Source organism: Paramormyrops kingsleyae, chromosome 13 (assembly GCF_048594095.1).
Source record: "Paramormyrops kingsleyae isolate MSU_618 chromosome 13, PKINGS_0.4, whole genome shotgun sequence".
NCBI classification, from domain to species: domain Eukaryota; kingdom Metazoa; phylum Chordata; class Actinopteri; order Osteoglossiformes; family Mormyridae; genus Paramormyrops; species Paramormyrops kingsleyae.
Window position 1 is genome coordinate 5,949,589 of NC_132809.1, and position 14,808 is coordinate 5,964,396.

Consider the following 14,808-nt stretch of genomic DNA (forward strand, 5'->3'; position numbering starts at 1 on the left):
GGCGAACTCCGCTGGGTTAACCGCACAGGGCTCAGTCATTCTGTCAGGATTTCCAGTAGCAAACACGGAGAAAGTCTGGTGACCGTGGATAGTCCGTGTAGCGTGGATGGTAACCCAGACGCGGAGTTTACATGAAAAGGTAGGATAACCACGCGATTGATCTAAGAACGCTCTTTAAATAAAGAGTAGGGATTCCCACCGGAATCCCCGTTCTAAACGCACACACAATCAGAACAATATAACCAAGGACTAGAGTACTCACAGTACCGGCGATGGAGGTAGAAAGGGCTTGGGTCATTTCGCAATGACTGAGCGGCGAGAGAATGAAATGTTCCGCTATTTATCTTCCGGGCGATCACCTACTTCCGGGTCTTAGTGGCGATCGCCTGACTGGTGCGCATGATACATTTTCTCAGTTTAAACTTTTGTTCCGTGATTTATGTTCTATTCTGAATAAAATATTTACATTTGCCATCTCCACATCATTGCATTCAGTTTTTATTCACAATTTGTTTAGTGTCCCAATTTTTTTGGAATCCGGTTTGTATTTAAAATGGTGTTGTTTGACTAAATAAATGTGACCATTGACTTTTCAATAACATCTGAATATCACGTTGTGTTGACTTAACAGGCCTAATCCATTTCAGGGAAGTTGATATCATACAGTGTCATTTGGCTAGTACTACTACAATGGGACATGATGCAATTTCAAGTTTATAATTGTGTATCTTCAATTTGATGTTACAATTTCATCTACAAATTAAGTATAATTGAAACAAGTTACATATTTCCCATCCTTTAGACAGTTGTTGGAGGTGTTAGCTGTTTTGTCAGATGACTTTGGGACCAGTCAGTACCCGTCATGTCAGTCCTCAACAGCACACAAAAGTTAAGGGAGTCTTTTTTTTCGGTCTCTGTCTTGGTCTTGGTCTCTTCTCGACTTTGTCTTGGTGTTGACTCGGTCTGTCTTGGTCTTAGTCTGAGTCTTGTCTTGATCTCGATACCCTCTGGTCTTGGTAGTGTCTTGGTCTCGGTTTAGGCGGTCTTGACTACAAGTCTAGCGTAGACTGCAGGTACAGGAATACGAGTGCAAATGTAACCCTACTTTTAAAAGCCTATTAAGTATTTGTAAGGTTAAGCTTTTTAATTAATTTCTTGAAAAAATAAGATTTTAATTTCAGCATTTTCAGCTGAAATTAAAAGTGACTATTACATGATAATGATATAATTAAACTCAAATTGTTCATTTTAGTTAACTTAAGTTCTACCTGCTACATACTTCAGTCCCAGTCGAAAGATGTTGCTTTCTGCTTTGAAGCATTTATTAAGCCTTCTGCTTTCCTAAAACCATATTTGTTCTGCTGACATCATGAGAAACAGGGTAACCTCTAGGATCCTCAAGCCTGCAATCAGCATTACATACCCAGTGAAGTAAGAAAAACTAATAGACATTTTTTTTTTGCTAAGTCTTCATCATAAAAATGAGTTACAGGCATACATATGCACATGAAATCACTGAATACCTAACAGATTTTATTTTTCTCAGCAGATGTTGCTGCTTATTCAGTCCTAACAAACCAATGTTTTTACATGTCGCAGATTTCATAAAATCTGTCTATTACGAAGAAACTGAAATTTTATGGACTGAGTGAAGCATTCCATTTCAGGACTTACACCTGTGGTCCTTTTGCAAGACACTGCGTCTAACTGGAGAAATACATGCTGGTTTCTGGCTCTCATTATAGAGTTGATTCAGGCAAATTTGACTTAACATGCTTCAATTTCACTACTGAGAAAAGTGTTTTTCAATAATATTATTATATATTTAAGGGCTAAATTTCCCTGTGATGGCTTGGTGCCCCAACAACAGGGTCGTTACCTGCCTCGCACCCATAGCCTCCGGGATAGGCTCTGGAGCCCCCGCGACCCTGATTACAGAAAATAGATGGGCTATTCAGATGGATGGGCTAAATAAGATCCTACAGGTCTTAAGATTGAACTACCTAGACATTGCACTTAAGATCAAGGTCCTCAAAGAATGTTTAGGATCTAGGAACTTCAAATTTAAGTGCTTCATTTAGAATTTGATTCTGCATTTTGCACACTGGAAATGTAACAGCCAGTCAATAATTTAACAACATCGTTTGAAACTATTTCAAAACAGTAGTTCCTTCTTAATTAATTGACAATCTTAATTAATTGAGATTCACCAATCCTATATAACCCATACTCACTCTGAGGGAACTTTGGAGGGTTGTCATTGACATCCGTGAGGACAATTTTGACTTCTGTTGTGCCAGACAGTCCGCCCATATGACCTCCCATGTCCTTAGCCTGGATGACCACATCATATTCCTGCCGGGCCTCCCTGTCCATATTTGGTAGGGCTGTTCTGATGATACCTGTGAAGGAACATCAACACTTTGGTTAGAGGCAAAGCAAAGGTAAAATGGTGGACGATCATACAGTCACACCAGACTCTATAGTGCCTGAGACTAATTATGGAGAAAGCAAAGGCTTCTCCATCTTACACAGAAATGTGAGCTACTAATTTAATAGCATTATATAACTTGCTAACACTATTTATGAATGCCATGTCGATAAGAATCTATGAGCCCATTCATAGCCAGGGCTAGACATAAAGGATTTAGGAGGGCACAGCCACTTTGGCCTTGGCTATTCATATTTTTTCTAGGGCACAAGGCCATTAAGCCTGGGCACAAGGCCAAAATTACTGTAATTACCAAGTTTAGACAACCTACGCAATACGACCTTCGATTTGAGACAGAATATATATATTTATAGATATATATAGCTTTATTTCAAAAAACAAAATCCAACAATAAAGGAGCCGTCAATATTTTTGTATTTGTTTGCTCAGAACACCCGTATTCTTTTAGTGTACATGACGATTGACTTGACGTTCGTTTTTTGCACACTGCACGCTACCAGTCCTATATCCTCCCAGCAGAGCTTGGTACTTCTCGGAGTCAAATCTGCTCTGCCTCGGCAAATGTTTTTTTACAACACCATCTGACACTTACCTGAACAAAGTAAATAATTTGCAACATTTTGCGGCAGTAGCCGGGAGTTCAGCTTGCTTTCTTTTACGTTCTCGATCTTTGCAAGGCATGGTGACAGCATAAGCAGCAGACGACAACTACACGATGATTACCGAAGAGGACACCTATCTGTTATTCGGAAACCGTCGGATGGCTTTTCCAATCAAAAACGTAACCCCCGATGATGCACCATTGTCATTGCTGTGGCTCCATAGTAGGCTGGACGATACATACCGTACCAGCCAATCATGCGACGAACACATGATCGTATTAGTCCAGAATTCATTGCGGTTCATTCAGTAGTTGGGAATTACGAGATGTGCGGGTCGACCTCGTTTCTCGTATCGAAGGTTGGGTTCAGGTTCAGTACAGATGCATCGATTGTTGACGAGGTAAAGTGGACCGTGTCATGCACAAGTCTTTTGTGTAATGGCCGTAAGGTACTTCAATTTTGAGGAGGCGTGCGGCCAATTTTGAAAGGCACGACGGGCATTGGCCGCGGTGCCGCGGCTTATGTCTAGCCCTGCATAGCACATTACAATGCATTCATAAAGCATTATAAACATGGCTAAATATATTTATAAAAAGACATGACACGTTATAGCCATGTTTAATATGCCTTATATATGCTTTTTGAAGCTTTAATCTATAATGCACTATTCATACCTTCATAATGCAGTACAACACATCCTTAATTCTTGTACCAACCATTATAATGCATTATGATGAGAGCTTCATTTGAGCTTATGAAGTATTATATTTAACACTATTATGCCTTATGACTGTCAGAATAAGATGCTGTAATGCTTTATTATTTCTTATACTGATCATTAAAATGTATTATGAAGGTATCTATAATGCATTATAGATGACAGCTTCAAGTGAAGTGTTACCAAGAATTTCCCCCAGGAATCAATAAAGTACACCCTATCTTATTTATCTTAATTATAATAATCCTGTGGAAGTCAGAGCTGTCATTTGGTGAAGTTTTAGCCTGCTACTTTCCCTGTTAGTAAACTGACATGCCAGTTACACAAGAGAATAAAATCTGGATTGTTGATATCCAGTTATATTCGGCTGAGCTCTCTGCCTGACAGCACAATAAGCCTAGAAGGTGTTAAATGTGGGCACTGGGTGTGTTCCAGTGTAGGCAGGCATTATTTCCACTCTAAGCTCTTCTCATTTAGCAAGTACTACTTTGGATTTGGCATATTTTCAGTCCTACTGGGATTTGAGAAGCAACATATACTCTAGCTTTACATGAAATGAGTAAAAATCACAAGAAATGTTGTGATGCAACAGTGTCACACCGATGAGCACCAATCAGACAGATGGTTTCCGACAAAGTCAGCCACAAGTAATGACAACAGGACATAGCTGAAGGTCAATAATTGCCCCGACCAGGGGGTAGGACTGTCTTTCGCAACAACGCTTAAAGCCCATCAGGTGGAAAGGAAATGCCACACAAGACACAGCTTGGGGGGTGGGGGGGTGACCAACTTAAAAGTGCAGCTCCTGATTGAACCCTTTGTCACCACATCCTTTTTCAATATTTATTTCCCAAAAAAACCTCAAGGGGTATTTGCCTGGACTCTTATCTCCCATGCCTTTTTGCCCCCAAAAATATACATACCATGTTTCCCAAAATGTATTGCCTTTACTTCTCAGTGATGATTAGGATTATTGTTTACGATCACATAGAGCCTCGGAAGTGGTGTGTTGCATACCTGTCTGAGGCTCCACTGAGAAGTAGGGTTGGCCCTGGAGAATGCTGTAAACCAACATTGCACTGTTTCCGTATGTTGGATCATCTGCGTCAGTAGCTGTCACCTGTATCACTGAAGTACCTGGAGAGCAGCATGGAGAGAACAGAAAGAAACCAAAAGGAACTGGCTGATTACAAAACCGACATCCATTGCTGAAGTCTGGGTGAAGAGAAGGCAACTATTTGTGCCCGGCAAAGCCAAACAAAACCAAAATGAAATAGCTCTTATGAGACAGACCCCAAAGTATATGCATTTTATTTATATTAAGATTGATTTATTATCTACAACAGAATGTATAAGTCTATTCAATTAATTAATTTAATCACATACCATTAATTATTGATATAATATGTAACATATTAATTTGAAACATATTATTTTATGCAGGCAGAATGTATAGTGTCAACACCTGAATACCTGATATAATACAAAATAAATAACCTAAATACAAAATACGATATTGTATTCCATTATGCAACCTAGATACAATATTGTAAATAAATAGTAAAGTTATGTTTGGATTATAAATCAAACATGAATCTTCACTAGACATCAGTCCTGGTGTTTGCTTTGCAGTAGATAAACAACAATTGCAGGTACAATTTCATTTTCACCCTTTTTCAGTTACATATATTAATACATAATGTTTTGTGCCAAGTTACACTTCATGACCCCCCCCCCCCCAAAAAAAAATTGCCATAAAGAAGAGTTACCTAGGGTAACTGAAAATGTAAGAAAACGAAAAGTGATTGCAGAATTTTTGCAACACTTAAATCAGTACTTTTGGCACAATAACAGCCATTTCACATTTTGGATATGTTTACCAACTTTACATAGCATTGTGATTCTGTTTTTTTTATCTATTTTACTTGGCAGAATACCTCAGTTACTTGCAGGTTAGGCTAAGGATTTTTTATGGAGAGAGTCTTCAAATTTTGGAACACCTTAAATTTTGGTCTTCAATCCACCCCTTCAGACATTCACTTTTTTGCAGAGCTACTGCACTTTTGTTTTTAATTGGGATTACCTTGCTAATAGAGCATTCTCCTTAACCCCAAATCCTTAGTAGTCTTTCATCTGGGATCCATATTTTTTCTTATTATTTGCAAATGTCCCTGACCATACTGCTACCCAAAACACAATGGCATCACCGCCATGCTTCACATGGTGTTCAACCACAGAATAGAAGAAAAGCTACACCTAATTGAGAACAGAAAAGAGTGAGAAAAGATCTCACTCACCGACACCAGCCATTTCAGGGACACTGGCATAGTAAGGGCCATTGAGGAACTCTGGAGGGTTGTCATTGATGTCCTGCACCTTAACCACAAACTGTGACGGTGGTTCCAGGGGCTTGTTGGTGTCACGAGCCACTGCTTGTGCAATTAGAGTGTACTGGGCCTGCTCCTCCCGGTCTAAAGTCTTTGTGGCATGAATGTTCCCCGTTTTGTCATCAATGACAAAGATTGTGCCTGCTCCTTCTCCAGAAAGAACATACTTGATGTTTCCATTGCCAGAGTCGACGTCCGAGTGTAGCTAGAGATTGATATGCAGAATAATTATTATAATAGTTACAGAAATATATATTAGACAGTATCCATTAATAGTATTTAAAAATATTACTCCATTTATCTATTTTAACAACAAATTTGCAAGAATGGACCATAAAAGTGAAGGTAGCTAAGTAAACAAATAAAGGACTTGGCTAACAGAATAATGAAAATAAAACTGAACTCTGTGTGCATTTATATAAAAAACATGTCATGCATACACATATTTTAAAGACAGTGACCAGAGAGCAGTTTAGCAGCTTAATTATAATTATAAATTAGCTTTTGTAAATAGCAACTGGATTTTTACTGAATTAATGCAGGTGTACACATTCACAGTAATACACCAATTTACACATAGTCTATTCTTAACTGATGCAAAATGCATTTTCCCCATTTATTAATTAATTTGTTTGTTTGATTGTGTGGGCCACTGATTGTGTGAAAACAATTTAGATTTGTAAAATATACTGAAAAGTTAGAAGAGACTACTAAGGGGTTACTAATAATGCTTACTGGCTGATTTTCTACATTGACAAATGGATCTTAAAAATGCCACGTAACAGCAAGCCCTTATAGGACTAAATATTTATATCTAGCACAATTCAAGACTGAGAAACCAAATTTAGATACAAATAAATACTGACCCCAGAGATCAACTTTATTTCATGGTAAGTTTTTAATGATAGCAATATTAAACAATAATAAGCCCCCTCAATAGTTAGTCTTTGCTAATCATGGGGTCTAAAGTCAGCATATTAAGATAACAACAATTAAAAAAATTATGAAACGTCAAATTCTGATAGCTCTTACCCGGCCTACTAGCACAGGGTCTGGTCCAGTGTACTCTTCAATAACAAAGAACTGGTTCCAAACCCAACCCCTTTTTGTGCGGTGTAGGACCTGCCCCTCTTTGCTTCTCTCTCTGTGCCTATGGAGTGGTAGATGCTTCTGGTGGGCATGGTCCAATGTTGTGTGGGCGTGGCAAGAAATCCCCACCCACAAACACATAAGCATAATCCGTAGGCCCAGTCCATCCCACATGCTGCCTCCACCGCTCTCCTGTCTCCGGTCTGAAAGGATCCAGGAAATGTGCCTCAGTCCTTCCTGCTGTTGGCTCTCAAGGCGACTCCACCTTCACTACCGGGTTCAGCCATTTGTGGCTTAATCTGTTTTCTTACTCCTGGGTTGGTCCAGCTCTGGCTCTCTAATTTTAATAAACAGAGAGGAATACTTTTCAGTCACAGGAAACATACACAGGAATATATACAGGAAATATATGTGACAGAAAGTGCATATAAGGATCTACAGAGCCTCTAGAGAAAGTCGCTCAGCTGCCTGTCACAACAAAGCTACGTTTATACAGCGCATTCTACAAACCCAAGGTGGAAAAATACACAACAACACCACTTAAGTAGCATGAGAAGATAAATCTAATTAAATAACTAAATAAACAAGTAATTAAGTATTGCACCTCAGTATCACATAAAACGAATCTACCTGCACATGCTATCTGCAAAAGCTGGAAACTCTGTTAAATAACCTACAAATAAAAGAAAGGGAAAGAAAATAAAATTATTACTCGGTCTACATTTCATGTTAATAATTAGCACATTGGCTAATTAACAAAAAAGCAAAATAATTAACATATTCACTTTTCACTTTATAAAAAATCTCATTAAAAAATGAGTAATGTAAACTGTGGCATTTGAAATAGTAAAAAAGAATACCTAACTGATCAAATAACTGAAGGTGGAAAACACATTTAAAAGATTTTGTGAAAACTGCTCTTCAGTGAATACTTCTGCTATCAGTTTCAGTTTTGTCATTTCAATGAATTTATCAAAGATGGATTTTCAGAATGGGAATAGAAAATCAGTGGGTAATCTCAAATTCAATATCAATGCCAAAGCACTTTGTTTAACCCCAAAGAGATTTCAAATGATTGAAGTGGTCAGTGTATTAAAAAGTCTGTTGTCTCTTCTCACATACTGGTGCTTCCTAACCAAGAAGCAATGATGAATGAATAAAGCATGTATATATTACTCTTCTAACATGCAGACCAAGCTAAAGCTATGCTGTCAATAAACTACATGCAGGTGGGCTTTGCAAATTAATAAGTGAATTAAATATATGAAATTATTGTGCTTGATGTTTCATAAAGACTAAGGAAAGAAGTCCTGTCATTATTGAACAGATATCTGATGATAGGGAGCAGATGGCCTCATGTTTCCATTGTGATAATAACATATTTTAAAATTAGGAATATTTTTTAGCTGTAATAACACATCTGTCATAAATGCAAATTCACTTTCTTTTTTGTGTTGTAAGTTGTCCAGGTGAGATATGAAAATTTCTGTTGAAAAACCCAGGGGTCACTACTATATCACCCTGTAAATTCAATATGTGACTCATAGTTACTAAATGTTATATCACATGTAAATTTTATTCAAATGGCATGTACTAAAATAAAAACATAGTATTACTGCTAAAACAGTGTAATGTGTCAGGCTCAAAAATTCTGAGCTTTAACAGTATTTAGTGCCATTGCAAAAAACTCCATAAATAAACTAATCAAGTCACTATGTGTTATACAAATTTTACACATCTTAATGTGTTTTTTTTTTGTTTTGGAAGAACTTTATGCAATTTTTGCAATTCCATAATGCAATTTTTGTCATTCTATTGTGCATGACCAGCCTTTGTCACAAGTAAATTAGTATCATTTGATTTTTCTCAGAACTTCATGGGTAGTACACTATACACATACACTCACCTAAAGGATTATTAGGAACACCATACTAATACGGTGTTTGACCCCCTTTTATAAAATATATATATAAAAAAAATTATATATTTATATATACATCTTTTTATATATATTTATTACACACTCTGCCAGGCTGATGTTGAGCAAAATAATGCAACGCAATTTCGTTCTGTTGTGCACTAACCCGTGTATCTCTGAATGACAATAAAGTAACTATTCTATTCTATTCTATTCTATTCTTTCGCCTTCAGAACTGCCTTAATTCTACGTGGCATTGATTCAACAAGGTGCTGAAAACATTCTTTAGAAATGTTGGCCCATATTGATAGGATAGCATCTTGCAGTTGATGGAGATTTGTGGGATGCACATCCAGGGCACGAAGCTCCCGTTCCACCACATCCCAAAGATGCTCTATTGGGTTGAGATCTGGTGACTGTGGAGGCCACTTTAGTAGAGTGAACTCATTGTCATGTTCAAGAAACCAATTTGAAATGATTCGAGCTTTGTGACATGGTGCATTATCCTGCTGGAAGTAGCCATCAGAGGATGGGTACATGGTGGTCATAAAGGGATGGACATGGTCAGAAACAATGCTCAGGTAGGCCGTGGCATTTAAACGATGCCCAATTGGCACTAAGGGGCCTAAAGTGTGCCAAGAAAACATCCCCCACACCATTACACCACCACCACCAGCCTGCACAGTGGTAACAAGGCATGATGGATCCATGTTCTCATTCTGTTTACGCCAAATTCTGACTCTACCATTTGAATGTCTCAACAGAAATCGAGACTCATCAGACCAGGCAACATTTTTCCAGTCTTCAACTATCCAATTTTGGTGAGCTCGTGCAAATTGTAGCCTCTTTTTCCTATTTGTAGTGGAGATGAGTGGTACCCGGTGGGGTCTTCTGCTGTTGTAGCCCATCCGCCTCAAGGTTGTGCGTGTTGTGGCTTCACAAATGCTTTGCTGCATACCTCGGTTGTAACGAGTGGTTATTTCAGTCAAAGTTGCTCTTCTATCAGCTTGAATCAGTCGGCCCATTCTCCTCTGACCTCTAGCATCAACAAGGCATTTTCGCCCACAGGACTGCCGCATACTGGATGTTTTTCCCTTTGCACACCATTCTTTGTAAACCCTAGAAATGGTTGTGCGTGAAAATCCCAGTAACTGAGCAGATTGTGAAATACTCAGACCGGCCCGTCTGGCACCAACAACCATGCCACGCTCAAAATTGCTTAAATCACCTTTCTTTCCCATTCTGACATTCAGTTTGGAGTTCAGGAGATTGTCTTGACCAGGAACACACCCCTAAATGCATTGAAGCAACTGCCATGTGATTGGTTGATTAGATAATTGCATTAATGAGAAAACAGGTGTTCCTAATAATCCTTTAGGTCAGTGTATACCTGACACATGACAAGTGTATCCACTGCTAGACACTATAACACTGAGACATTTTATTAGAAATGTCACATAAATAGTCATCCCATGAGGTCATATTCCATATAGGGCTTATAGTACCTTCTAAAGGGTGACACAGTGACCGAGTGGCTATCACTGTTGCTTTACACCTCTGGGACCAGGGTTCTAGTCTCCACCATGGCTCCATGTGTGTGGAGTTTGTGCGAACTCCCCATGTCATTGTGGGGTTTCCTCAAGGTACTCCAGTTCCCACCTACAGTACAGTCCAAAAACTTGCTGAGATTAATTGAAATTGCCAAATTGTTCATAAGTGTACCCGTCTCTGTGTGCCATGTGATGGGGTGGCACCCTGGGATGTTCCTTGCCTTGTGCCCAAAGGCTCCAAGACCCCCCACAACCCTGAATAGGACAAGTGGTTACAGAAAATGGATGGGTACCTTTCTAAATGAGTGCCCAAATGGTGAGCAGCCTTCAAGCTGAGCTGGCTTGGGACTTCCCTGCACAATAAAATGGTTAATAACCTTGCACTAGAACTGGCTTCTCACGCACTTTATGAATGAGCTGCTCCGCTGCCTCAGTTTTTGGTTGAGATGAGAAACATGCATAAAATCCATACCTTCCATTTTAAACTCAAAAACTAAGTACAAACAGTGTCTAGATGCATAGACTCTATATATAGAATCAGAGAGATATAAATCCATATGCGCTGAGCCATGTTGGATATTTAATATTTAATCACTATTGTGTTGTTTCCATTAGCATTTTCCTGCCCTGTGATCAGCTATATTGAGTTTCTTAGGAAATCTATACAATTAATGTACATCTTGTCAGATCATCCTTGGTTTACTGTGTTCACTGAATCTATGGAGGAGAAGGAAGGCTCACTTGAAGTACTTTCAAACGTCTTTGTCTGAGGTTAACAAGTGTGATTAGTATCTGCTGAGCTGAAGTACATTTTAAGGGAGATGACCTGCCTGTCCCAGCAGTTTGTGACCTCCCATTGTGCATCCGCTCATCGTCTTTCAAGGACCCCAGACTTTCTTAGCCACAGTAGTACACATTTGCAGCAAATTCTATGTTGTACAATGAATGGGGCACTTTGATTCGATGGATCTAGTGCCACAGTCAAAGATAAGAGGCCTGAAATTAATGGTCTAGCTCAATGTTGGTGCCCCCTGTGCCTGACCAGTGTCAAATGTATAATGCAAGCAGCCTGTAATTAACGTAAATGACTGATTATGTCATTCATCTGAAACAATGACCTTTACAATAATATAACAATTTTAAGAGGCTACATAGTGAATAAGGTAAGAACATATGCCAGGTGTTGCCTAATAATATTTGATTCATTTATTGACAAAACTGACAGTTGAGCATAATACAAGGAGGGGAAAAAGAAACAGACAGACAAACAAGACAGGCAAACCAACAAACAAACAAATGAATAAAAACAACCGTATCCTAGATTTGGGTGAGCATATACACGTAAAGCCAAATAGCTCTCAGTTGCTGTTGGTCTTGCTTTAGTTTCTGCTGATTTCAGGAAATGGAATTGGTAATTGTCTGCTGCGGAGGGCAGTGATTCACTTTGCCAGGAGCAGCGTCAAGTTGTATGTCTGTAGAGATGATGCCAGGTGAAAACAGTGGAGGCCACTACCGAGGACTTTTTTGCAGAATTATTTCACAATAGCTCTTGCCTCCGCTCCTCTGCAGTAGTTAAGAGGAGAACAAATTGACTATCAAGTTAAAAGCTGGATCTGCTTTGAGGCCAAGAATATGAGGACCATTCACAGAATAGACAAAATAAAAACATAAAGGAACCACAAAGTACCTTCATGAATGGCACTCTAAAACCAAACAAAAAAGTAGGTGCTAATTCTAAAAAATGGCTTCATAGTATGCATGTTCTCCCTATGGGCAAAAATACATCACTATGTTTTTATTGAACCACTTTGAAATGGGAAAAAATTCCAGAACACCAAATATTATGTTTTTTGTGTATAATTCTAGTTGCCCTAATACTTTCATTAACAAAAGAAAGAAATTAAAAGGATATAGATGATTTTTTATTGAATCGTTGTAATTAACTCTAACCAGCTTAACTGCAAAGAGGTACAGTTTATACAGTACCATCCATATTAAACAAGAGCTACTCCAGTCTGGAATGATTTTTGGCATCAGAATTTCTTATTAGAACATTACTATCTTGCGATGTCAAACCTTAACAGTAATGAAGGAATCATCAAGTATGTAATAATCACACCGTATAAATTAGCAGTAATTATTTGCCTTTTATTAACACATCTGGTGATATTTTATCTAATTTAACATGGATGATATGTATAGACCACATGTCAACCCCTGTCTGCTTAATGTTCTAGAAAAATTCATAAACCAAACATGAAGTGGCTGCATTTTCCGGCTGAGCAAATAGCACAACATCTGTAGCTTCCAGATCCAAACCAATTTATGTCCTTGATCTAGAGGTTCAGGCAACGTCTAACTATCTGTTCCCACGGAGACATGAAAAGCAGGCAGCTGCAGATTTGAGGAAATGCAGAAGTAAAATCCTTAGGGCTGCTACAGCTCAGGGAATTGAGACAGACAAGCATATGATGGTACAAATGTGGAGTGCGGAGCCTAGCAAAAAGCAGTGGGAAAAGCCAGGCCTAAGGTTTCCCAGATTAATTTAACAGTATTGACCTAAAAAGGTAAGTAACACGTAGACTGCTAATAGAAAATGTTTTGATCTGCTCAGAAGATCACTGAAAATGTTAAATTTCGCTCACTGCAGATATCCTTTGCTAGTAACATATACATGTGGTGGTTGTTTTAGTATAACTGCGGAAGATTCCCGTCTGATAATGTGGTTTTCCAGGAAACAATTTCTGAGCCCATTAAAATGATTCTGTTTATGAACAGGTGTAGCAGAATTGAAATTATTTGTTTGATAAACAAGTTAAAAAAAAGAATTATGATGCCAAACAGAAACAAGCTGACATCTGACAATTTAAAAATCCAAGAATATCCCAAAAATGTTAAAAGTTATAGCAGGCTTTTTCATTCCTTGCTGATTTACTGGTTCTTGTAGTAATTCTGATAAATTGGATGTGATTACTTTTTCCTCCTAAGCAGAGTTTGCAGAGAGTAACCTGCCACAGGCTAACTGCAAGCAAACAATTCATCAAACAGAAGTTGCTGATCAGAGGGAGATATAATTTATTAGTTTTCCTTGTAGTTCAGTGCAGTTAATTGTAAATAGAAATACTTTTCAGCATACAGCATGTGTTCATTTGTGTATAAAAAAAACACCACAGGAAAATTTACTGCCAGTCTCACAAAATGGGCCATGTCACTTAAACCAATTTCAAACCTACTGGATACTATAGAAGAAATCACCCAACACAATGTCACTTGTAATATATTCATGTGGACTAATTGGAAAGCAAATTAAACATGGGACGTGGCATTTTCATTTCTTTGCAAAGAAGCAGTCAAGAAATTCCATTTTGTGGCTCTATTGGAAAATCACAGCAAATGTCATTTTCCCATATTTCATTTGTATTAATTTATAATTCATTGACATTTGAGTGTTTATCCCGTTATTTGTTTTCCCATCTAGGTCTTCATCCACCTAATTCTGATTTATCACTTGGACCAACTAAGATACTGTTATGCATGTGTATCTTAACTGTGGAGGTCAACATATTCCTATAATGTGATGGGAATTATACAATATGTCAAAAGTCTGTGATAACAGTCAGAGGTAGTATCAAAACATATCACTGCCTTATGATGTTGGCCCATATTATCATGTTGTCCTTTTTATCAGCCAGCAGTACTGGCCCATGGTGACCATGTCATTATAACATATCACACTGTGTTATAAACCCATGTTTTCATGCTGTATTTCATGCCACTATAACAGGCTGTGTTAAGTGACCCGTGTCATTGGCACTTGTTATGTATATTGTCACAGGTTCCTGAGATCTACACCACTGAATAAACACTGGACCCTTCTCATTTTATGTTTCAGCAGGCAGGATTCACCACAATAAGGTAAAAAAACTGATGCCTATTTGGTTTGAGCCACAGCTAGCATGACAGATTAAAAGGAGAACAGAAGACACCTCAGTGACATTGTCTTTATAGCATTACAATCCAGCATTTCCACTTAGTGCAGATGTGCAAAATATGCTTATCACTGTGATCCTTAAAAATGTGCAGTTTCATCTG

The 14,808-nt window shown here is 38.3% G+C and overlaps 1 protein-coding gene across 4 annotated transcripts in view; it reads right to left on the bottom strand.

The window, feature by feature from the left end:
• The window catches only part of LOC111835305 (cadherin-11-like), an 89,323-nt gene that overhangs the window by 44,279 nt on the left and 30,236 nt on the right, over positions 1 to 14,808 (bottom strand). For 2 of the 4 annotated variants that reach the window (XM_072698082.1, XM_072698085.1), the window contains exons 2-5: positions 7,192 to 7,585; positions 6,070 to 6,364; positions 4,790 to 4,909; positions 2,235 to 2,402 (exon numbers count right to left, since the gene is read on the bottom strand). In XM_072698082.1, coding sequence (XP_072554183.1) covers positions 2,235 to 2,402; positions 4,790 to 4,909; positions 6,070 to 6,364; positions 7,192 to 7,422 — 814 coding nt within the window. In that variant the 5' untranslated portion in view covers positions 7,423 to 7,585. Of the gene's footprint in view, positions 1 to 2,234; positions 2,403 to 4,789; positions 4,910 to 6,069; positions 6,365 to 7,191; positions 7,586 to 7,878; positions 7,922 to 14,808 lie in introns of all 4 variants that reach the window. The other 2 variants (XM_072698083.1, XM_072698084.1) reach the window with 2 other exon arrangements.